Below are 27010 nucleotides of genomic sequence, written 5' to 3'. Positions count from 1 at the left end.
AACTCAACTCTTGAAGCTAATAAAAGAAATTCAGAACAAGCCCCGCTACTGGCCTTGCAAATCCCTCTCCTGTATGAGGATGCCAGAGCCAAGCACTGACACTAGTTTACTTTTCCCCACTCCCAAGGCCAGCGTCTATGGCCCCGGTTCCAAAGCTCTGACCTGTAACGACATAACAGCGTCCCTGAAAACCTGAGTAAGAATTAGCAAATTAGTGATCTTGGAAAGGACACATAATTGCTTTAGAAAGTTTACTGACAAACTGCCAAAATGCCTTATGAGTTTTCTCTGGTAAGACAAAAAGCCAAAAGCAAACAAAAATTTTATAACAGAGACTGGTAACTATATCCTAAGGTTTTCATATATCCCCAAATATCTGATTACCAGTACAGCATTTAATTTCTCCCAAATCAGAGCTGCTAAAAGTACAGATTTTAGAACCAGACCATGTATATTTAAACCCTAACTCCATCAGTTTCCAGCTATGTGAGCTTGAACAAGGCACTCAAACTGTTGGTGACTCAGTTTCCTCATCTGCAAAATGGAGATATAATGGTACTTAATTCACAGAGTTGTTGTAATGATTAAATGAGTTAATATATGTAAAAGACTCAGACTAGTGCCTGGCACACAATAAATGTTATACAATCTTTTACCTTTTTTAGAAATTAATCATTTGCTTACTTATTCATTCATCAAATATTTGCTGAGCACATTCTATCTACCAGATGATGTGCCCAGCCTGGAGAATGTGATAGGAGTAAGACATAAACCCTTGCCCTCAAGGAATTAATAATCTACAGCAGCAGCAATGCTAGTAAAAGGAAACTGCTTTGATAGCAGTATATCTTCACTTGCTCATTTTTTTAATAATTGAAGTATAGATGACTTGCAATATTATATTCGTTTGCAGTATACAAGTAGTGATTCGATATTTTTATAGATTATGCACCATACAAAGTTACTGTAACATATTGACTATAACATATTGATCATATCCCTGTGACTTATTTATATGATAACTGGTAGTTTATACCTCTTAATCCCCTTCACCTATTTCACCCCCCTCTCTCCACTCCCCTTTTTCTGGCAACTACTAGCTTGTTCTCATGTCTGTGAGTCTGTTTCTGTTTTGTTATATTTCTTTGTTTTGCTTTTTTAGACTTCACATATAAATGAAAACATACAGTATTTGTCTTTCTCTGTTTGACTTATTTCACTAGGCGTAATACCTTCCAGGTCCATCCAAGTTGTCACAAATGGCAAGATTTTACTCTTTTTATAGCTAAGTAATAGTCCACTGTATATATTTTTACCACATCTTCTTTATCCATTCATCTTCTGATGGGCACTTAGGTTGCTTCCATATCTTGGCTATGGTATATAATACTGTTACAAACACTGGGGTCCTCAATTTTTCAAGAACATAGAAACATTTTATAAATATGCTAAGTGTGGGTTGCTTTTCACCTTCTTCGTGAGAGTTACTGCGTATACAAAAAGGACAAGAAATGATACTGAGGTGCTGACGCTGGAGGACAAGATGGGCTCAATGGCTGGTTAAGTGATACTGACCAGTACACCACCATGCAGCTTTAGGGATTCAGACATACACCTCCACTAAATTACAAACACCTTGCAAATTCATCTGAGAAAGTCACACCTGTGCTCACCAAGGGCCTGTTACAGGGTGCATGGCAAACAAATCATTAGGTACAGAGGCTAGGAGGAAAAATGCCAAGATTTGGCTGGAAGTTGTATAAAATATACTCCTTGGCCTACCTTTTGTCATGTTCAGTAACGCATTTTACCTGGTAATGATTCAAGGCAACACATATTGTTTAAATGTACATCATATGCCCATCAAACTGTTAAGGATTCAGATAAATGTATAAGAAATAATTCTTGCCTTTTGAAAGTTTATTTTCTGCCAGAGGAAATAAAATTTATGTGCAGATAGGAAACTGAGAACAGTGCACAGTGGCATGTTTCTAAGAGCCAAATTGGCATTATGAACTGAGCTGTGAAAACTCATAGAAAGAAGAAATCTTCTTTTCTTTTTTTCTGTGTTTTGGAGGTGATGGATAAGTTATAAGTAGGGAAGAGTGAGGGGTTAGGGCATTCAGGATAAGACACAAAGATGGGGAAGCCCAAAGACATGAAAAAAATGTAAACTGATGTGTATTTATATTGTCATAATTGTCACATCATTCCTTTTCCACATAGTTTCCTCTTAACTGTCTTCTCACTCTACATACCCAATGATTTGGCATTTTTGAAGACTCCAATCCTGTCTAGATTACACGGATAGTTTTCCTTATTCTAATTTCAATTGTCACAAATCTAGCATAAGTCTTGTTTTTCTCCTTCCTACTTGATTGTCTGGACAGAGAAAGAAAAAAGAATGATCAGGCCTCCATTCATACAGATAAGGGTTGCAGTTTTCCTTCCTAATGTGAGTCATTTATATGTGGTTTTTTTTCCAACTGGATTAAATCTTTCTTGCACAGTCATCCACCTGGGAGAGAGGGAGGAGGGGAGGTTTTCTTAATTCCCTTAGAGAAGGCAGGAGTCCAAAAATGCTTCCCCAGGATCAAAGCGCATTTAAAATACAGGAAACATCTGTTTCGATTGTCTTACCTGCTTTTGTTTGTTTTAATTTCAAAACAACCTTAAATGTATAGAAAAATTATGCCTTCCCTGTTTGGTCTTAATAAAATGAAAATAGCTTCACTAGTAGCATCCCACGCTTTGAAACAAAAATACTGACTGAATATCAAGATTTCCAGTGACTCTGAGGTGCTAAATTACATTTCTGAGATAAGATAGTAAAATGATTATTAAGAAGGTTGTAACTAATTCTAAACTCTGGCACATATACATTTGCCAAGGCTTTAGCGTCCACTCAAATATTTGTAAATGGGCAATATTAGTGCTTATGTAACTTTTATAAGCACAAACACTTGTAGAAAAGCCCTCAAATAACTTAACTGGGGGAATAAAACATACGTAACTTATTTGTATTTTATCACTATTGGAGGCACTTTATGATAAATAAAAACATTACACAGTTATCTCAGAAGAGTTGTCTATGATCACTATCTGTATTTCCTTATCTTTCACCCATTTCAAACCCAAACCAAGATGACTGGCACCCTCTCTCTCCACCAAAATAAGTCTTCGTAAGTTCAACAATAATCTCATGTTGCTAAATCCATTGGACATTTTTCCAGTATTATTCCTCCTCTACTTCTCAGTAACATGTGACATTTGCTCTACTCCCTCCATCTTGAAGTATCCCCATCTTTTGCCTTCTATGACATTACCTTCTGGTGCTCAATCCTTACTCCACTATCTCCTACTCAGATATCTCAAGGGCACCTCCACTAAGCATGACCAAAACAGACCTCAGGGTCTGACCTCTTTCTCTGTTCCCTAACTCAATGATGTCCACCACATCCATCCAGTTGTATAAGCCTGAAATCTAGGGGAAGCTTGTCCCCACCCCATATCCAACCTGTCACCCAATCTCATTGAGTTTTTTGCATCCTTACTGTCTCACAGATGGACCTACTTCTCTCCAAGGCTACCACCACCTACCTCTCTTTCGTGGTTCACTGCAATTCCTTCTAACACATCTCCTACAGCAACCACTCTTGCTCTGCTCTAGTCTGTCCTCCACCCTGCAATTCATATATATATATATGTAGGTTTGTTTGTTTTCATTTATATATATATCTTCTTTATCCATTTATCTGTTGATGGACACTTAGGTTGCTTCCATATCTTGCCTATTATAAACAATGATGCCATGAACATTGGGGTGCATGCCTTTCTTCGAACTACTGTTTTCGTTTTCTTCAGATATATACCTAAGGGTGGAATTGCTGGTAGTTCTATTTCTAGTTTTTTGAGGAACCTCCATACTGTTTTCCATAGTGGCTGCACCAGTTTACATTCCCACCAATAGTGTACTAGGTTTCCCTTTTCTCCACATCCTTGCCAACATTTGTTATTTGTGGGTTTTTTATGATAGCCATTCTGACAGGTGTGACTGTTTATATATTTTTAAAATGCAAATCTGATCTATCTTCTTCATTCTAACAGTCTTCATTGCCTTCCCATTGGCCTTGGAATAAAGGGAAAGGCCTACAAAGACACTGCCATGGCTACTGCTTATCTCTCTGGCTTCATCTATTTCCACCCCCATCCTCCATCACAGGTTCCTAATTCCTCCACCCCACTGGGTCTTTGCATGGCCTTTCCCCTCCCTTCCTTTGCCTAGTTAACTTCCATTTAGACTTCAGACTCAACCAAATGTCACTTCTTTAGGGATGCATCTTGAAACACCTCCTCAAAATAAGCCAGGTCCTCTGGCTTCATACCTCCATAGCACTCTGCATTTTTCCTTTGTAGAGATCATATACTTATTCATGCTCATTTGATTATTGACTCTGAGTACAAATAAGGCAGTATCTGCATTCCTTTTGCTCACAATTTTATCCTGAACCCCTTTAAGTCTTTGCTCTTCATCAGCCATTATCAGTTGTTATGAGCTCCAAGGGCACTAACTCCACAGGCTAGTGAGTCCACATGCTTGGAGCTGAAGGTTCATGTCCCAGGGAGCCAGAACGGCTTCTCCCTGTGTTTTGCACTTCAGAAAATAGTTAGGGCTTACATAAGACCACCCTCCACATGGCAGGAGGGAAACAACTTCCACGTTAAAGGGCACAAAGAAAAAAATCTGTCCCACTCTTGGAAGGCATTAACAATATTACTTCTTCTGTTGCACCTTCACAGATATTGGCTACAACCAGATGAGCATGTTGATTAACTACTGCCTGCCTACACAGCCAGGACTATCTGAGGGTCAAAAGGAATAGTGTACTCTCAGAGTATAGCAGCCCATTCTGTTCATTCTTTTACTCAGAAGCATTTATTGAATGCTGATTTTGTGCTAAAGCACCAAGTACTGTGAGGGGCAGGAGATGGAAAATAAGAGCTATTGTTTTTGGAGGATCTACCATGTTCCAGGACTATAAATTGTAAGTGGCAGTTTACAAGCAACATTTCAAGTAAATTACAATTTTATGAAGAAGTGAACACTTAAACCATAATATAAAACCAAAGGGAGTAAGCAGGCCTATATAATCTACATTATTCCAGATCCTTAACACAGTCCAAGTTAAAGGCATTTGAAAACTTTATGTGGCCTCAGAGTTCCAATTAGAATCTACTCTTCCAGGGTTCTTAATTACTCACTAGGACATGAAACTAATTATAGCTCCCAGTGGCCAAGTACATTGTATCAAACACCCAGATTAGAAAAACCCAGAGTTCTTATTCAAACAATTATTTGGAAGATATTTTTAGTTGGCTGTACATTTTGGTGATCCTAAAGTGAACTTTTCCAACCTGGTTATCCTGCAGTAAAAAAAAATCTAAGCACCGTTTATCTAACAAATATTCATCTGAGTGCCTACCTACCACGTGCTAGGAGTCGTGAATACAAAAGTGATCAAGTCATGGCCCCTGCCTTCAAGGTTGGGTTATAGGAGAGACTCACAAAATAAAGAGCCACAAAGAGGTGCCAAGCAGAAACTGAGGCACAAAGGAGCCAGGTTCAGCTCTGCCTGCAAACAGAAGGCAGGGAGCAATGTCAGCAATGACCTCATTGAGGAAGTAACGTTTAAACTAGTTTCTAAACTAGTTTCTAAACTAGTTTCTAAGGTACATGGAACCAGCAGAAGGAAGGTGAAGGAGGAGCATAAACAAAGACACAAGGGCATAAACAATATGAAAGGTGGGGCAATCAGTTAGCAAGGCTAGGCCAGGAATTATCCCACAGTTAAGCAATGTGGAACCATAAAACAACTTTAAACAATAAACTGGTTTTAAAAACTTGCACATGATGTTCAGAGTAGCACTGCTGACAATAGGCAAAAGGTGGAAACAATTCAAATGTCCATCAACTGATGGACACATAAACACAATGTTGTATATCTATACAATGGATTATTAATCAGCCATAAAAAGGAAAGGAGTTCTGACACATGCCACAACATGAGTGAACCTTGAAAACATTAAGTGAAAAAAGCCAGACACAAAGGTTACACATTATATTTATCCATCTATATAAAATATCCAGAATAGGGCAAATTTATAGAAACAGAAAGCAAATTAGTGGTTGCTCAGGGGAAGGAGGGGAGGGATAGGGAGTGACTGCTTCATGGTTAATGGGTTTCCCTTTGGGGGTGATGAACATATTCTGGAACTAGTTAGTGGTGATGGTTGTACAACATTGTGACTGTGATAAATGACACTGAATTGTACACTTTAAAATGGTGAATTTTATGGAAAATTATAAAACAAAAACTAATAATGCAGAAAGGTATAAAGTGGAACGTGAAAATTCTTCTCCACATCCCCACTTCTCCACTCCTACTCTACAAAACTGTTATTTGGGTGTTTTTTGTTTTTGTTTTTGCGGTACGCGGGCCTCTCACTGTTGCGGCCTCTCCCGTTGCGGAGCACAGGATCCGGACGCGCAGGCTCAGCAGCCATGGCTCACGGGCCCAGCTGCTCCGCGGCATGTGGGATCTTCCCGGACCGGGGCATGAACCCGTGTCCCCTGCATCGGCAGGCGGACTCTCAACCACTGCGCCACCAGGGGAGCCCTTATTTAGGTTTTTAATTTTAATACTGCCTTCCAGAAATATGTTTTATAATGTGTGTATATAAGTGTGTGGGTGAATGGAGAGTGTTGTATGGTCATACACTTTTTTGTCCATTTAAACTACTGGGAAATCTTTGGGTTCTTAAAATTCCTATATCAGTATATGTAAGTCTAGAAGAACTCACTTTAAATTAGAATTATCTTATAATTGTTTAGCCTTCAAAGCTTTTTTAACTCACGAATCAATAGCTGGTTGATAAATTGAGGTCAACACAGCTGGGTTTTCAGGTGGAGGTTACTGAGGAAAGTTCATTCTGTCAAAATAATTTTTTAAAACCCAGTAACAGGCTGAGAAGAGAAAAAGCATTGTGACTATAGAAGCAGGTCTCATGGTGATGCCAACCTGAGCAGAACCATGATGAGAAGAGAAGGCATGAAGGGTATTTATTACGAAACGGTTTCAGGTAACAGTGCATGAATAACTAATTCATGAAAAACAAATCACCATTTCACAAGCAAAGGCACCAACTTCAACAGTCAAAAGATTTTGAAAAACAGATCTCAATTAGAAGTTAATGTTAATCAACTCTACTCCAATATAAGAGGAAAAAATCTACCTCATATGATTGTAGAGTATTAATGTGATAATAGATAAAATATCTAACACAGCATGTAGTATATTGTTTGATGCTTAAAATATGAGATACTTTAAAAAAGAAAAAATAAAGTTAATGTAATTTATCCTTTAGAGTCAATAAGTCAGTGTAATAACGTCAATGAAGAAATGCTTTCATAAAGGAAAAGGGTGAGGCTTTTTCGAAGGTGGGAAATAACGTCAAAGTAAGATTTGGGGGGAGATGATCAACATTTATTGCTCAATCTTTTTTTCTTTTTTTGTCCACGCCTTGTGGCTGTGAGATCTTAGATCCCCAACCAGGGATTGAACCTGGGCCCTCGGCAGTGAGAGTGCAGAGTGCTAACCACCGGACTGCCAGTAAATTCCCTATTGCTGAGTCTTAAAAAATGTATCATGGGCTTCCCTGGTGGCGCACTGGTTGAGAGTCCGCCTGCCAATGCAGGGGACACGGGTTTGTGCCCCGGTCCGGGAAGATCCCACATGCCGCGGAGCGGCTAGAACTGTGAGCCATGGCCACTGTGCCTGCGCGTCCGGAGCCTGTGCTCTGCAACGGGAGAGGCCACAACAGTGAGAAAAATGTATCTGAAGAGATGAATCTGTCCTCACCTTTAATCTTAGGGATTAAATTGGTATTTACAATTTAAGTACAGAACGCTATTATAACTTTGCCATTTGACTATCTGAAAACAAAGAGCTAAACAGTGTCTTTAGGAGAGAGAAGTCATCCAATGTATAGTAATCAGATGTTTATTTCAGAGTTAGGATTAACACTCTGAGTCTCAGTTTCCTTGTCAATAAAATAAGGAAAAGTTTTGTCACCCAGGGGATCAAGTCAAGGGTCCTTCATCTGTACCTAAACTGTCTCTGTAAAGCACAAGTGCACCTGTCTTAGGCAAGGAGGCAAAGAAGTGCCCCACTTCTGGTAAACTCTCTACTCCAGGCAAACTTGCAGAAAACCAAAAACTGACTGTATCTTCTAGCTGTTTTTACATAATTAGAACAAGAGGGCTTAACCACAAGAAACTGGCATAAGCTAGCCGAATTAAAAATTGGGACAAAGGTCTCTCTACAGCTCATTACCATCTCATTGTAATAAGATCTCTTCCCACCTGCGCCATACTGGTTAAACCCACTTCTGACCCAGACACTGAAGGACCACACAAGGGCTGAAAATAGGCATGAGCTGCATTCTGGAAAGTCACCACCCCTTTCCACAAGTCAGGATAATAAAAGATACCCGTGCCCCCTAGCCTCCTTCACCTTTTTCTATAGGAATTTCGCCTTGCCTGTAACGAGGAAAAGGTGATTTTAGAGCATGAGCTCCTCCTTTTCCATTCTTTGGCCAATGAATAAAGTTTCTGTTTGCTGCTAAAAAAGTAATTTCACCTTGTTGATGTGAACAATAACCAGGTAGGGAAAGAACCTAATCAGGAATCGGTAAGAGTTTCACCTCATAAAGTAGTCAGGAGAATTATGCTTTGCAAAGCACAGAGTACAGAACCTAGCACATAACAAGTGCCTAATAAATGTTCAATATTATCGTAGTTGTTAACGTGAGCAATAGCGCCATCCATGTACCTCCTGTCTACGAGCTTATAACCCAGTGTCATGGGCTAGAAACCCAATGCAATGTAAGAAGATGATTTACACACAAAATTTATTTCCTTTTTATTCATGTTATAGTATTTTAATGCACATCTGCTTAATATAACAAATGTGCTTATATTTTTATTGATCAAACTTTTAAAATCATAACTTAAATATACCATGGAACTCATTTTTAAAACTTACCATTGAGTAGCTGAGTGACCCACTGAGAATTTCTCTTGTATTTTGTTTTCTTAGTGCCTTGGATGCACCAGGAAAGAATAACACCTTGTTCTCCTCCCTAGAGGGGGAAGCTAAATATTAAGACCAGTGTGACCACAGCAGTCTGTATGAGTTGTTCTAGAACAAACAGAGCACAGGGGTGTGGAGTTGCCACTGAGCTGACCGACAGGAAAGCCCTTTCCAGCCTGGACAGAACAACATAGTAATGGCAGACAGATGGCTGGGATTAGCACCCAAGTGTAGCATCGTGTGGTCACAAAGGGCAGCCACGGCCACCATGGAAATGGATTTCTAACCGGTGTAAATGGGTTTGAAATTGTTGAATAGCCTCTTGTGAGGTTCCTCAACGTCCACAAAGCTGGATTAGCAGTAAAGGTAGGTGGTTCTGCATTTTACTGGCAACACGAAACAAACTGCACTCCAGGCTTATGCCAAATAACTACGAGGCTCCTCCCTCTTGCTGTTCATCATAACCCCAACAGAAGGACCACTCTTAGGAGTACCTGGAAGACATGGGGTCCTGCCACCCCTCTGACATCCTGAAGTCTATCTCTAGGACATTTCAGATCAGCCAAGACCTGGGTACCTGCACCACCTCCCACTGTCCCCTCCCCAGAGCTTCAGCCCTACAGAATAGTTTTATGGACCCCCTTCTTCCTGTCACATCTTCAGCTCAAGAGAGGCAATCCTATGAAATGCTACCTTGCACTGGAAAGTTGTTAAGCATAATTATAAGAGACAGTGTCCATCTAGGAGAAATTCCCATCCGAACTCAGCATCAAGAACAGGGGCATTTCTCTTGAGCAATTGCTTTTAGTACAGATATTGCCAACTAGGTAACATGTGTCCTTTTAATGGCTGGCACCTAGGAAAGTTAGAGGCCAATAACAGTGTAGGTCATTTCACGATGCATTTTAAATCTAATTCCTAGCTTTGTTTTATGTCAACAACTGACTCTTCTCCCTTAAATGTATAAAAGCATCACCACTTGCCTGTGCCCTCTAGAGCTGCCTTAAATCTTTTCTACAAAAAGGGGGTTGTGAACACATGACCGATTGGATTCTCTTCTTGCAGGTAAGGGAAGTCCACCTGGCCTTTATCCCTAAATAGTTAGATCAATGCCCATTAAGGGAATGGGCATGCCATAGGCCTGCAGGAGATCCTGCCCACCACCTCTGCACCTGTCAGAAGCTCCCAGACAGTCAGCCACGTGTCAGATACACCAACACCTATGCTGCCTCACAGCCACAGCACTGAATCAACCAGACTGCCAAGAAATTCCAGAAATTCACAAACAACTTTACACAACCAGAAGGGTGGCAAACTCCAGTCATGCCCAGCAGTGTTGCTTCAAGGCCTCGAAGAATAAGTCAAATAGTGCTTTAAAAAAAAAAAAAAACTCTCTGGAATTAGAAATGTCTTTTTTTTTAATCATCACACACAAATGTCTTTGTACTACACATCACTTTCAAAACACTTTTCTGATCACCTACTTTGTGTTAGAACAGTAAGACAATGTTGAGGAGCCTTAAAGACAACAGAGTGTCAGCACTCCTCATGACAGGAGGCAGCCGGAACTCCTGGAAAGAGCACAAACCTTGGAAATTAGACAGACTTGGGTGTGATTCTTGGTTTTGCCACTTACTCACCATGACTGCAGTCAAGTCAACTAACTAGCTGACCCTCCATTTCCTCATTTGTAGAGTAGGGATAACGAAGAAGAAGATGATTATGATGATGTGGTCTCATCTCAGAACTGTTGACGTATAAAGAATCTGGCAGAGTGTCTGACACAAATTATGACTTAATAAATGTTACCTTCTCTCCAGTTCACCTCCCACTTGTCAAAGAACTTTAAATCAGTTCAGTGAGTGAGAACATTCTATAAACCTAAGTATAATCAAAGGCAAAAGTGAAATAATCACTTTAGTGAGAGAAAAATAATAACAATGGCCAGTATTTATTGAGCAATTACTATGTGCCAAGTGCTTTACACACACTACCTCATCTGCCTTACCTCTTCTTCAGGGTGCTGTTGTCCACATTTTATAAGTGAGGGTACCAAGGCTCAAATATATTAGGAAATGTTTCCAAGTAAGTGGCAGAGCTGGGATTTGAATCCACATAATCTGACTCCAGAAGCCATGCTCTTAACCACCAGGAAAACACCGGTTTGAATATATATGCAAATTTTATGGAAAAACAAAAGGTAATTTATTTCAACTGGGGGATGGTCGCCAGAGAAGCTTTTGGGAAGAAGGGGACATCAGAACTGGGCCTTGGAGGAAAAGCAAGATTTCATTTTGACAGAGGTGGAATGGAAAAGGGATTATATAAAGGAGGACTATTCCAGGCTGAGGGATTGTCACCAACAAAGTGGAGGTGCAAAAAGATATGATGTGCTGGGAAACAGTGAGAAGTTGACATAGATAGCTATCCCTCAGCTTGTGGATACCTCATGGTAATCCTACTCCTACTTGCAAGAGAGAAGGATGGAACAGGAGAAAGTATTAGGAAAGCAGGTTAGGGCCAAATGTCATGTCTAAAATATCTTCCTGGGGCATTTGGATCTTAGAGGCAATAGAGAGCCATAGGTAGTTACAAAAGAGAAGATATATGACACTACCCATGCTCCAGGAAAGTAACTGTCAGTAATGTGGAAGAGATATTAGAATGGGGGAAGAGAAAACGGTTAGGAGGTTCCTGTAATACTTCAGGCAAGAGACAATGGAAGGCTGGACAGGGCCAATGACAATGGAAAGGGGTGTGCACAAAGATACCCCAGGGGATAACTGGGGGGACCTGAATACTGATATGGGTGCCTGGAAAGACACTGACATTTTTGGCAAATAAGGAGAAGATAGAAACGGAAAAAGGAGAAGGCAGCTAGCAGTCCTTTGAAAAATAATACGATTCTTTGAAAAAGTGGTATAATTGTTAGAGGTGCTTTGAGCTGCAATTGACAGAAGGGTAGATAATAAAGATATTTCATTATCTCGCAAAAGAATTCAACGGTAGTAGGCAGCTCCAGGGACCATTAACTACTCGATGTAATTCACGTATGCATTCAATGATGTTCAAAGAGGGACTAGGCTGGTGCCTCTGAAAACCTCTTAACTTTTTTCCTCAGAGTCTCAAACAGTGGTGGCAGCAGCTCCACTCCTCGCATGAAAGTATCCAAAAAAGGAAGGACTTCTCTTCCCACATCTGTGTCTATTTATTAGGGAAAAAATATTTCCCAGAAGCCTCTGAGATGACTTCCTGAATGCTGGAATGTCATCACTGGCCACCCTTAGCTACCAGGAAACTGGAAAAATAAGTATCCAGCAAACAGGATTATGATTACTATGACTGGCTTACACCATGATCTATCCATGAGCCAAGTATACTGCAGGCTATCAAGCTCAGAAAGTGTTAATAAGAAAGAAGTGGTTATGGCTAGTGAGTGGGTAACCAACAGGGTCTGCCATGAGCATTTTGAACAAAGCAATCTGCCTTCCAGAAAATGGGAATTTACAGGATGATAATGTGATCCTTGGGCATGAAAACGTTTCTGATGAAAGTGAAGCCCTGATGCAGCAGCCTCAGAAGGGGTAGCTTATCCCAAATTCCCTCTTCAAAATGATAAGATATTCTGAGGTCTTGAGCTTATAGGAAGATGGGTCTTCACCTGGCCAAGCAGAAGGAAAAGATGACACACAACCACTAAGTTTTGTGATTCAGACTATGAGAACTCCTGGTAAAGCAAGATGATGATGCAGTCACAGGTGAAACACAACTCTTGCTCCTCCTAGAAGTTTTAGAAATTACAGAACATTGATTCATTTCCCTTAACCAGGGCTATTTAACCCTCTTCTGCATGTTCAAGTCCTATGTGTTCTTTAATGTCCAGTTCAATTTTGGCTTCCTTCATCAAGTTTTTCCTACCACCAACCAATTTGTATCCCACCATACTATTTAATACATTCACAAACATCTTTCTAATCCTATCATCAAATCCAATTAATTTGACCTAAATAGTTACCAATTCTGTCCACCTCTTTCTATCTCCATTGCTGATAATAACTGCTGATGTTTACTGGGCATGTGCTACGCTGCAAGGCATTATTCTATGCACTTTACAATTATTAATTCATTTAGTCTTTTCAATAGCCCAGTGAGGTAGATTATAGTAATCATTTTATACTTGAGGAAACTTGGAAATAGAATTGTTAAGTAACTTATTCAAATTCACATAGGTAATAAGTGATAGAAGTACTCTTGAGAGTTCATTTCTTAATTGATACATTACACCGCCTCTCTCTTCTAAGCCACATCCCATTTCACCTAAACTACTGCAACAGGATCCTATCTGATCTCCTTGCCTGCACTTAACTCCTCTCCAATGCATTCTTTACATCCTGAAGCTAAAATGATCTTTAAAAAAAAAATGCAAAATTTGGTCATGGCACAATCCCTCCCCCAACTCCCTATGCCCTGCCTACCTCTCTAGACTTACATTGTGTTATCCTCTTCTAGAACTTTGGATTCTAACCACCTTGATGTTTTCATTCCTTCCTACCCCAGGGCCTTTGCACAGGCTATTCCCTCTACCTAGAAGCCTCTTCCCTACCTCCCAGATTAGTTCAAGTTCTTATAGGTCATAGCAGATTCTGTTAATCACGAGATGATCAACCTCACTAGAGCAGGGCAGAGTTTGCATATTTCACTCATCAGCGTATCTCCAGCAATGAGCCCAGTCTTTGGTTCAGGAATCAATCCACTTTTATTACAGGTACAACTCTAAGCTCCCTTGCTAAAAGTGCAAGTTCACTGAGGTCAGGGACTGTGCCTCAGGGAGGTGGGCTACTCTAGTAAAGAGAATATGGGCTTCCATGTCCCACCTATTGTAAATAGAGCTGCAGTGAACATTGGGGTGCATGTGTCTTTTTGAATTATGGTTTTCTCAGGGTATATGCTCAGTAGTGGGATTGCTGGGTCATATGGTAACTCTATTTTTAGTTTTTTAAGGAACCGCCACACTCTTCTCCATAGTGGCTGTATCAATTTACATTCCCACCAACAGTGTGAGAGGGTTCCCTTTTCTCCACACCCTCTCCAGCATTTATTGTTTGTAGATTTTTTGATGACGGCCATTATGAAAAAGGAACAAAATTGGGTCATCTGTAGAGATGTGGATGGACCTACAGTCTGTCACACAGAGTAAAGTAAGTCAGAAAGAGGAAAACAAATATCTTATATTAACGCATATATGTGGACTCCAGAAAAATGGTACAGATGAACCAATTTGCGGGGCAGGAACAGAGATGCAGACGTAGAAAACGGACGTGTGGACACCGGTGGGGAAGGGGGTGGGATGAATTGGGAGATTAGGATTGACATATATACACTACCATGTGTAAAGTAGATAGCTAGTGGGAACTTGCTGTATAGCACAGGGAGCTCAGCTCTATCCTCTGCGGTGACCACAGCAGAATATGACATAGCATTGCAAAGCAACTATACCCAATTAAAGAGAGAGAGAGAGAGAGAGAGGGAGAATATGGGCTTTGGCCATGTTAATTCAAAATCCATCTCTGGATGCATGATTTTTCAAGTCTCAACTTTCCTAACTTTAAGACGAAATAATCACACTGAAGACTAAAAGAGACACTGAAAATGATGTGCTAGTGAACCGGCAGCAAATGCTGTTTAGATCTTTCTTCCTAGATGCATCTTTGTGTCCCAGAGGGTCGATGGCATGAGCAGTGAGGCTGCACACCAGAGGCCCAGTGACCTCCCCCACCTCCCACATATTTCATCCCAGGCCACGGCTTCCTTCTCTACCTGTTGGCCTGCATGGGTGCCACCATGCGGAAATATGCAAAAATGCTACAGTGAGCAAGAGGTTAAGGATTTGCTAGGCACAGAGGGAAGGAAGGGGACAAAATGAACATGGTATGTGTTGCGTATCCACTAAGTGACAGGCATTTTCATACATTGTCTCATTTAATACTTAGCAAAAGTATCTGATTCTACAAGTGAGGAAACTGAGGCTCAGAGAGGTTAAGGTCTCACCCATGGACTTTGAACATGTAGGTGGTGGAGACCTGACTTGAACTTAGGTCTCCATAGGACTTGCTCCTGCTACCCCAGGGCACTACTTCCAAAATGATTCTCTTCCTTGCTGTTGCTTTCAGCTAAGTGTGCTTAAAAGACCCAAGACATCTTTACCTATCTTTAAATTCAACTTGACCCTGCTGGAAGAATCAGATAATTTAGTAATATTTGAGCACACAGTGTCTCACAATTAATTACCTATCTGCAAATGAATTACACATGCTGGAGTTTTTCTTTCAAAAAGCTACATGCCACTTGAGTAGAAAAACTAACTCTGAATTCAAAATGCCCAATATTGACTAGAGAATTTTTTTTTAAATTAACCTAATTTTGAATGCGTTTTAATTAATGAACTAAAAGCAGTTAATCATTACCATTCTCTGGGCCTACCTGAAATGAAAGATTAGGTCTAGAAGGGAGAGGGAGGGCAGAGGAAATCATGTCCTGTCTCTCTGAGATGCTACCCCAGCCCAGGGCTTGAAATGGAGAACTGAGCACCCAAGACCCCACATAACTGGTTGCATCACACAGCCTATATACTGAGGTTACCCAAAATGTAATCCATCCACTACCTGTGTCCGAATCTCCTGGGACCTTTGTTGGAATGCCACTTCCTAGGACCTACTCCAGGCCTACAGATTCAGATTCTCTGAAGATGACACCCAGGAACTGGCATTTTAACAAACACCCCAGATGTTTCTGATTCATCCCAAGGTTTGAGAACAGCTTTGGGAGCTCAGTAAAAAGATAAAGATCAACTGCATATTTATTTACTTCATGGGAATATAATTTTCTGTAAGAACCTTGAAAATTTTTAAATGAATAATATATTTATCCCAGTAACTCTAAAGGTGAGGCAGTCCCATTTTCAAAATGAAAGAAATCAAGTCTTAAAATATATATGACATGTCCACCCTTTACACACAGTCAGGGATCAACTGCCCTGCACTTAGGAGGAGACCAATAAAACAGTTACCATTTCACTGATTAGGACACTGTATACTGTAAATCTAATCCAGTTGATTAACTCACCTTTGTATCCGATTCCTAGTTCATTTTGTCTTGTGGGGGAATGGCATTTTTCTAAATTTATAACTCCAATATGCTCCTTAGTTATGAACAGACTCCCTGACTCAACTACTGATTTCATGTTCAGGACACTCTTTTATTCTTCTTCTGTACAACCCCCAGAAAAGGTAAATTTTTAGATAAATTACTTTCTTTTCTTCCTCCTCTCCACTGGTCAATTCTCTCACCTGCCATCCTACCAATTCAAATTTTAGAAATGAAAATTTAAATTGTAAAAAGAAACCTAATTGTTGAACAATTCCTTGTGATTAAGCAAATACCTCTAATCTTGCCCTGGTCTAGCAGTCTCTCTTCCTTTGCTTCTTGGGACTTGTCCCAAGCCTAAGGCATCCCTGAAACTTGAGGGTCAAGTACCCAAGGCAACAATTCATCAGTCTCAGGGTTTACTGGAGTCTCCCCATTTGGGAGAGCTCTGAGAGTTTCATCACCTTGGAAACACAACAGCAGGCTCCCCGAATATACACAGGGAGTATAGATTTTTAAGCACCAAAAGAAAACAGGGTTTAGTTATCCCCAAATGTAAGAGTCACGATTCAAAACTGTCACTGACTCGGAAGCATCTTTAGTCAGGAATAGTATCTTCAAGCTGACAAGTTCCAAATATGTGTACTTATGTTAACCAAACAAGTAGTTGGGGAAAAGCTCAAAAATAACCCATCTCTATCTTTAATTTTTCTCCTAAAAATGGAATGGCTTTCACTGAAACTGGCCAGGCCACTGCCAATACAGCTACCACTGGTGTGTATGGAACAGTCAAGTTACCTATGTCGTTTGCAGAAATCCTGATTTTGGAAATGTAAGTGTGAAAGATACTCTCATAGAAGACATTTTGAACCTTAAAATGGAACTGCTTGCTTTGATGCAAATGGCTGGGGGATGGGGTTGGGTGGATAATTTATCTCAGACTGCTCTTTCTAGTATTACAGGTTGTCTAGTCTGAATCATTCATGTATTGTTTGCTGAATGATCAGGTGAATGAAATCAGTTCTTTACTTATTCCAATGCACTGAAAGGGCTCAACCACACTGATCAAATGACCCTTCTGTTATTTCTTTCACAATAAATTCAATCAAATTTACGGAGCGCCTAGGTGGTGCCAGGCACTGTGTCAGGCTCCTGAGATACAAAAATGAATGAAGCGCGGTGCTAGTTTATTAATGATCTCTTAAGATTTGGCAGGGCACAGCCTCGCTCCCTGCCACCACAGCCTGCACGGCTGTCGAACCAATCGTGGGTGTGCGTACTCCATGGCTCCCAGCACCTAGGAACACTTTACTCCCAGTCCAGCCCACGAACCCAGTGCCAGGGCTCTCCCGGCGTTCTCCCAAAGCCAAAACGCTCAAGTTCAACTCCAGCGCCGCGGCGCCCGCTCCACACGGAGCTAACTCCGGGCTCCGCGGCTCACGCGGCGAGCTTCCTTCCACCTGTCCGCCCGCCCGTCAGGGTGCGCCAGACCCCGCACCCGCTTACTTTGCCGCTGTCGCTCACACCAAGGAGGTGATCCCGCAGCACCTCCATGGGGCAGGTCCAGGTGGAGTGGACGAAAGTCCCTCGGAAGATGTGCGCCAGGGGCGGCATCCGGGCGGCACACATGTCAGCGGTGGAGCGCAGTGCGGAGTCCGCGGCCCAAGGAGGGCGCACCGGGCGGAGGCGCGGCGAGGACTCCCTGCGGCTGCGGGCAGCTGCCGAGCCGGCACCAGCGCCGGCCTCGTCCTGCCCCCGCTTCCCCGCGCGATCGCCTTCCCCCTGCAGACCGCGCCCAGGGGCTGGCTCCCTGCCTCCTCGATGCCAATAGGATTTTTTCTCCCGTGAGTTGGCTCCAGTCTCTCCTCCCCTGCTTTAGTTTTTGATACGTTAACTCTTTGAGTTTCCAAAATCACCGTTCACGCTGCGGTTCTTTTAACCGTTGGTTGTTGTCACCCACCCAGGGGGCAGGAGATGAAGGAAGGAGTTGGAGGATTCAGGATTCCATCCCTGTACCTTTAAGTGGTCATTAAATTCGCTTTTGCCGCGGGCCCCAACTTCCTCCACCTTCCTTTAGTTGTCACGCCCAGAGTTGCATCTATCTGCTTTCCCTGCCCTTTAAACTCTTAGGGCTATTTGTGGCCAAACCCTGGAACTTTTCAACCTGTAGTAACCACAAGGTCTGAACGGGCACGAGTTCAGTGCCAGGGTGACAGGTCTGTTAGGGCTGCCTACTTTACCAACCAGTTTCATTTTCATTTTCTGCGGGCTGAAGAATTTGTCCTAACCTCATGTTCTGAAAGCATGTCTTACAGAATTATGGGGGCCCCACCAGTGAAGGCTAATCTCGACCCCAAAGTTCCTCTCTTCACCTGAGGCCAATGTTTTGGGCCTTGTGTCCACCCACAAACAACTCCAATTCCAGTTTTTCTCATACCTAAAATAAATGAATCTCTTTGATTTACTTCCAGTTGTACAGGGGGAGAAAATTAAGTACTCAAGCCAAGTAGCTAAAAATGGCAGTGTGGCATGGCTTGGTGGAAAGAGTCCTGGATTAGGAATCAAGAGACTATGGTCAATGCAGGTGGGACTCAGCATCCTTATCCTTGTTTGTGAAAATGGAACTGGGACTGGGTGGTTGCTAAGATTGATTCTAGGTCAGCATTCCTTCCCTACAGTATGTGCACAAAGTACTTTACTAAGTTCCTCCAGGAAGAATAACTGGTTTCCACTCAGGGCCTTTGTGCGTGCTGCTCCTTCTGCCCCTAATGCCTCCTGTGGATACTCACATGACTGGCTCTTCCGATCACTGGTTTACCTCAAGTGTCAGCTCTTCCGAGTAACCTCCCTCCAACACCAAGCTAATAGCACGTCCCCATCCCTGACAGTTTCTATCGCATTAGACTATTTTGTTTCTGCTATTGCATTTATCATATCCATTCTCATTTATTTTATGCTTTTTCATTTATTTCTGCTTCCCTTCCCCCAGTATACACACACACAGAGTAACAGAAGCACCACAAGGACAGGAGTCTTATACCTAGAACAGTGCCTGGTGTTTCATACATATTGAATGAATGAATGAATGAATGGTTCTTCTGGGAGCAGAGCAGTAACCTGAGATAAATATCGATTTTGGCTCCTACATAAAGGATAAGGGTTTCACACTGCCGTACATGAGCAAGCTTTCTCTGAATTGCTGCTTTTATGACACAGGGGTAGCTTATATAAATGATTCATTCCCTTCTCAGTACCTTCACCTCCCCCTTACCAAGGTGTAGGGTGACCAACTCATGGGGACTTTCCTTGCTGTAACACTGAAAGTCTCACAATGCAGGAAACTCCTCAGTCCCAAGCACACCAAGCTCGTTGATCACCTGCCAAGAACTCAGATTAGGAAGCCCTGAGATTAGGAAGCCCTGAGATTAGGAAGCTGAGAGCTTTGCACTTGCCTCTGGGAGACATCAGCCCTTTCTCCCTGTTGCTTACTTCTGATTATGCAGACCACACTCCCTGCTTGCAGTCGCAAGAGACAGAACACTGAAAACATCCTCTTGATCTAGGCTTGTATATACACAAACCTCAGAAAGAAAAGTGAAGAAAACGTCTGGCTGTCACTGTAAAAGAGGAATCAATTAAGTATTTCTAAAACGTATATTGGTTTCCTAACATAAATACAGCTAATATATTTTTTAATGAAAGCCACCTAAATGTCCAACAATTGAGTCTAGTTTAGTGAATTAGCATCTATTTACTTAGAATATTATGCAGTTATTGAAAACAATACGGGATATATGTAACCTTGTAGGAGTTACGTATAATAAAATGTCAAGTTTTTTTTGTTTTTCTTTAATGGCATTTATGCTATGGTTAAAATCAGGAAAAGCCTAGGGCATAATGGCTAGAATTAAAAAAGTGTACCAGGGCTTCCCTGGTGGCGCGGTGGTTGAGAGTCTGCCTGCCGATGCAGGGGACACGGGTTCGTGGCCCGGTCCGGGAGGATCCCACACACCGCGGAGTGGCTGGGCCCGTGAGCCATGGCCGCTGAGCCTGCGCGTCCGGAGCCTGTGTTCCGCAGCGGGAGAGACCACAACAGTGAGAGGCCCGTGTAACGCAAAAAAAAAAAAAAAAAAGGTGTACCAAACAATGGCAGTCATTCTGTTGAGGTAGTGGAATTGCTGGGGAATTGTGTTTTGATGTTTATTGACATTGTTTCATGTGGCCTTATGGAATGACTAGTCATTGTGTAGCTTTGAATAAAGCTGATCTTCTTAAACAGGAGATATGGCCATGGGCCTCCAGGTGACATGGCATTAGCACTTCTCAGGTAAGTGTTAGCTCTTCCAAGCAGGGCACAATTTCACTTCCACTCCCAGCCAAGGTGTAGTCGCCTTGCTCAGGATCCAGTACCCTCAGCTCAGCCACACGTCAAGAAATTTGGCTTCCCAACTATTCTCACCTGTCCTCCACCCTCAGGGGTGGAGACTCCTTTAAATTCCCAGTCCTCCTGCAATTTGGACTCCCACCCTGTTATCTCTAGGGAAACGTTCTGGAGGCTACTAAGGTCTGGAGGAAGAAAGGAGTGCAGAGCTTTTATATTTACCTTTGAAACACAGCTCAAGCACACCGCAAGCCAGCCTCTGGTTTAGTGTAATGATTCTGACCAGGGCAAAGTATGTGACAAGTGGTGCTTATTGTGCCTCCAAAGTCTCAAGGAAATACCTGTTCGTATTCATCAGCTCTTTCTGTAGCCCATCTTAAATTCATGCAATATTAGAACTGAAAGAGCCGTAGAGATTATTATTCAATGTGCATTTCACTGCTATTTTCTAGAATCACTGTTCCCTGCCAATAATGGCTCCTTTCAACCCTCACCAACTCAGTTTCTCTAAAGGAAATCCAACGGTGGTATGCAGTTTTCAGTGCCCTACCCCTACGTATCACTTCCTACCGAAGAAAAGAGACTCTCCTTGTCATGGACGCTTCCTGAAGCCCTGGCTGCTTCTTCAGGCTCTTCTTCCAGTATCCCACATACCATGCATCTGCTTTTGCTCACGATCTCTCTGCCTGCAGCGCCCTTATACCACTTTATACTGCGCCTGCCTCATTTTACTGCCCACTCTCCCCTGGCTAAATCCCTCATCTTAATTGTGCACTCCCGCCCACCTCCAGGAAATCTTTACACCTCCTCTCTCTCTCAGGTGTTAAGTGCTCCTCCTGAGTTTGTGGGGTTTCTATAAGTATTCCTTATCAGTCTGTCTCCCTGAGAAGATTGCTGTTTCCTTAAGGACCATGTTTTCTTCCTTCCCTTCTTTCTCTGTACCCCCTTAACACAGCATGTGACCAGTAGGAGCTGCTCAATAAACACATAAATGCTGGATTTCAAGAGATGACTCTATTGTCTATATTTTAGTGATGAAAAAGAAGAGAATAGCGGGTGTGTGCTAATGGTGAGCAATTCACTGGGACTAGAATTTAAGGAAGAGTTTTATTTCATTTATTTAGTTTTCTAACATTTTATTGTGAAAATTTTCAAACATGCAGAAAAGTTGAAAAGCTTCATTTCTTAAGATCACACTTTTCCCTTCTTCAGATGGAGCCACGTGATCTCAAACTCAATAACAACTGGATAGGACCAGTAGAAACTGAACCTCTAATTGTGTGAAGCAAGGAACAGGACCATAGCATGACCAGTTTTGACATTTTGATCACCTTATCAGTGTAACTATACCTGCAGCTGGTCAATCTCTCCTGCTAGACAGAACCTGACTGTTTAAAAAACTTTCTCTTTTACTATCTCATTTTGAACCTCACAACAACCCTATAAAGTAGGAAGAGGATGTATTTTAACCATTCCAGAGATGGGGAAACTGAGGTTCAGGGCAGTTGGCTTGCCTATCCAATTAGTATAGGATAGACCTGGGTTTTAATTCCAGTTATTCTCACTCATTGTCTCATCACAGTAGACTGTGAAGAATTTCCATTCAATTTTGCCATGACTCATTTGGTCACCACATTGTGGGTTGTCATCTACAACTTTCACATTGTACATGGTTTTTCAACAGTTGCCAGTGACATACAGATCTACCCTGAAGAAAAACCAAAGTAAGACTAATGGACCTCAAGGAGAAGAATAATCCAATCAACATAAGTCAGTAAAACGATCCAGTGAGAATAACTCACACTTTCAAGAGACATGGAGAGTGAAGGTCAGGCGGGTTAAATGAGAAGCCACTTTCCTCTCCTATCTGGCAGAGAAGTTGTCATTGCATAGTGAAATAAATGCCTGCCTATTTTATTTATTCTTTTCGTGTAGCTAAATCTATCAGTTTCCATGGTGCCCCACATTCACCATGGAAACTCTGACAAGCTCGTTATGCTTTAGGGAAAAAAACACACACACCAAAAATCTGAGATGGGATAAATGGATTTCTTTTAAAACTGTTTGCTCCTGAGTAGGAAGCCTTGATAGATGGCAAATCATAACGATCTTGATTTTTCCACTTCTTAAGTGGGAACACAGGATTGCATACCCACCAAAGGAGCACCCTTGCCTCCCGAAAATTATCTGTGTAGCAGTAGTTATGTCTGTGAATATCACTTCTGCATTTACTGGCAAAGAGAAATGGCTCAAACCTCACTGAGCCGATTTTTATGAGAATATGGTACTAGTCCCTATACATTTTCTTCTGTTTGTTCATTCAGCCAATATTTATTGGAAATCTATATTATGACAGGCACTCTGCCAGGCTCTGTGGATGTAACAGTGTATGAAACAGATATTATCTTGTCCATATGCAATTTATACTAATCTTCTTTCTCTCCATCACCTCTAGGAGTAGGATTAGTTTTCATAGTGTTATTATAACATTTCCCTAGCATGGCTGGCAAATAGCATATTATCATATATACTACATATCAAATTGTAAATTATATATAATATATATAATAAAATGCACTTAAGACTAAGGCTGAAGTGACACATGTTGATAACAATGCAGAGGTTATGTGATTTCTTTAACATTATTTGTTTTAAAGAAGTCTGTATTTTTAAGTAGCTACTTTATTACTTTTGTAAAACTGATATATGTTCATTTTTCAAGATTTGACTATTTAAAAAAAATACTCATATCTCACTACCCAGATATATCATCGCCATTAGCACCCTTGATATTTTCTTAGAAAAGTTCAAGTATAGAAAAGACAAAAAATAGACAGCCTAGAAGTTTGTAGAAAGGAAAACTAAGCTAGGGAGAAGCTACCTCTACTTTGTAGAAAAGCAATTAAATTTGGATAAATTTGGGAAAAGGCATATATTTCACTTGAATTTTAATGAAGAAAGGAAAACTTCAAAACGAGAGGATTGTGCTTCAACTTGAATTAGGTTTTATGCCAGGCTGGTGCAGGAAGATATTTTTCCTGGCTGGAAAGCTTTCAGTACCATGTAAGTAGCTGTCTCCACCCGCTCATACTGCTGACCTTTAGAATCACATAGCGCCTGAGCAGAGATAACCTTATGCCACTTTCCATGTCATGACAGCAAGCTCAAAGCAAATACTATCGACCTGATGTTACTCTGTCTACATTTCTGCCCTAACATAGATATTTTCCTATGTTTAATATCAAAGGATAAGCACCAGATAGAATCAATATCTATAGACTCCTGTTCCAGCTTAGCCACTAGCCAGTGGTGCCTTGGGAAAGGCATTCCACCTCTTTGGCTTGGTTTCTCCATCTATAAGATGGAAGGTCACGTACTATCACTGGCTTCATACTTCTTTACTCTCAAGGACTGCTAAGATCTTAAGTTTTAAAACATTTTATCCATCAAGAAGATAAGATCGATGCTTGACATAAATTTTTGTTGAATAAATTATTTCCCTATTTTTCATTAAAGACCAGATTAACTACCAATGAAATTTTGCTGATCAACATGAACTGTCTAGTATCAGTATGTTGAGTGAACATAATTCTAAACAAAAGCAGATCTAACATTTCATGCAGCCCATGCAATCTATCTCAAGTTGGACAAATTCTGTTAGCCTTTGTGAAATGTCAGAAATAGCTTAAGGAATATGTTTTTTAATTTGTTGAATAATCCTCCTTAGTATCCTGGGACTCTAGGTTGATAAAAACCAAACTAGGGTAGGGAATCATTGACCTGATTGCACACATTTTGGGGAATTAGCTGTTAATTTTCTGCCTTGAACTAAAAGAGTGTATTTTACACATATCCATCATGCCACATCAATGCCTGAGACCTAGAGGATTAAGTGAATACTACTTAGGTGTTAATTCTTGAGATCACAGAGAAAGGTTGGTTTTCCTCAAGGATATCAATGCACAACTCAAGTGGCTTGAGCAATCATGGTTCCAAAGTTGGGAAAATGCTGGCGCCAGCTAATGACATGATAGTCAATATACTATAACAGCTACTGCATGCCTATAGAGTCCATGCTTCTAGAAGCCACGTCAAGGTTGGACTCTACCCCAGCAGAAAGCCAAATATTACCATCCTTAGAAAAGCTACACAATTAGAGCCCCTTCGGATATGGAAATTAAAGGCTAACTGAAACTCAAATTAAATGATAAAATAATGATGTTTTTAAAGGAAAAAAGAAGAGTTCTGAGGAATTCTTATAGTATTATTTGAATGTATAAAATTATTTGGGAAGCTATAAATGTCAAAAATTCCTCTCTGCATATTTCTAAAGGGATCATTTTTAATATGACGTATAAATGAAGGAACCTACCATTTACAGAAGACTCTTCCTTATGAAATGCAAAACCATTGATTGTATTTATAACAAAAATCTAGCCCTAATCGGAGAATAAAAACATCTGAGAAAAGCAGTTTTTCTAATTGCTTTTATAAGTTTGGTTTCCTTTTCAGAATTCTTTGTGCAATGGAATATAATAGAGACACAGTAAATATTAGATGAATTAATGTTACATTATATACCCTAAACCCCCGACTCAGACTCCCTCATCTCCCCCCACTGCAGCATTAAAATTGCCATAGTGTGTATAATACTATAATATGCTGTGAAATGAAGAAAATGTAATTTGAGTTTAGGGCATGTGTAAGTAAAGACTATGAGTTGAAAGTGGCAGAAAATCAGTTCAAACTTTTTAAGCCAAAGGAGAGAATATACTGTCTCACAAAACCAAAAACATAATCTCACTGGCTTCTGGCACAGCTTGGTTGCAGGTTCCATCAATGTCTACAGCACCCGGTTGTTCCTCTCCTCTCTCCCTCTCTCTCTCTCTCCCTCCCTCCCCCATCCTCCATCCTCCTTCAGACAGACTTAATTCTCTAGCATATCTCTCCTTATGGCTACAACATGGCAGCAACAGCTCTAGACTTCACACTCTCTCAAATTCAACTGAGGGAAGCACCAAACAACCTTCCTCCAAATTTCCAGGAAAACAACAACAGACAGCTCTTTGCCTTATCTACCCCAATTGGACCAATGTCCGGTCCCACAACAATCACCATAGAGGGCAATGTGAGATGTGATGCCCTGAACAACTTGGGGGTTAGGGGTGCAGACCCCCAAGCAGTTAAAAATCTGTGTTTGACTTGACTCCCCCAAAAGTTAACTACTAATAGCCTACTGTTGACCAGAAGCCTTACTGATAACATAAACAGTTAACACATAGTTGGTATGTTATATGTATTATATACTGTATTCTTACAATAAAGTAAGCTAGAGAAAAGAAAATGTTATTAAGCAAACCATAAGTAAGCAAAAATACATTTACAGTACGGTATTGTATTTATCGTTACAGTAAGTTTGAATCATCTGTTTACAAGATGAATCATCTGTCAGTACCTATATCAAAATTGTCTTATATGATATAAAATACTGTAGAGGTTATTATTAACACTAGACATCAAAAATGAAAATATAACGTGAAAAGGAAATTCATATTTATTTACAGGTGTAACGATTCATGCATTGATAATAAAGCAGCAGCAATATGGTAGCCTAGTGTAATCAATACAATTGCTTCACATATCGATTGTATAGCCTACCCTATACACTAATGAATCATTATAAAATTTTTACGGCATACAGTATTACAATCATATTCATAATACAGTATTGGAAACTTCATTTTTAAAAAAATCACTTACCTGTGATGACAGACTGATGTGCAGTTTCACCAATTATGAAAGAGGGAGGCATAGTGAACAGTAATGTAATTCTCTGAAAGCAAAGTTATGAAACAGTAAGAAAACTAATATATTATTAGTTTTATATTAAATATCACTCACCTTATGCCTATGTAAGGATCAACTAATATCTACATATATTTTATGCATTCTTCACATACTTAACTTTTTCTTAATTTCTTTGATATTTCTAGGCTACATGATTCATCTGAGAGTTTATCAAATTGTCTCAAATCTCCATTAAAATTTTCCAATATATTTATTGAAAAAAAATATATATACAGTAAGTGGACCTGAGCAGTTCAAACCCATATTGTTCAAGGGTCAACTATATAACAGGTATAAATATTGGTGAAGTATGACAGAATCCATGATGTACATGAAATAATTATATTGCGACATGCTTTCTTTTTTCCTTCAATAAACTTTGTTTTGTGCCTCCTATGAGTAAGACAATGTGCTGTGTGTTGTGTGGGGTATAAAAATAAGTGTGAAATAGTTCCTGTCCTCACACTAAGAATCACAAGTGTAAGGG

General features: G+C 40.7%; 1 protein-coding gene across 2 annotated transcripts in view; it reads right to left on the bottom strand.

Annotated features, from left to right (window-relative positions):
* GDA (guanine deaminase) overlaps positions 1-18266 on the bottom strand; it is a 134749-nt gene extending 116483 nt beyond the window's left edge. For both annotated transcript variants that reach the window (XM_019934671.3, XM_019934670.3), the window contains exon 1: positions 17802-18266. In XM_019934671.3, the coding sequence (XP_019790230.1) occupies positions 17802-17924 (123 nt within the window). In that variant the 5' untranslated portion in view covers positions 17925-18266. The remainder of the gene's footprint in view (positions 1-17801) is intronic.
* Positions 18267-27010: the final 8744 nt, after the last annotated feature.

The sequence above is a fragment of the Tursiops truncatus genome, chromosome 6 (genome assembly GCF_011762595.2).
Source record: "Tursiops truncatus isolate mTurTru1 chromosome 6, mTurTru1.mat.Y, whole genome shotgun sequence".
Lineage (NCBI taxonomy): Eukaryota > Metazoa > Chordata > Mammalia > Artiodactyla > Delphinidae > Tursiops > Tursiops truncatus.
This window is presented reverse-complemented; position numbering and strand designations above follow the sequence as displayed.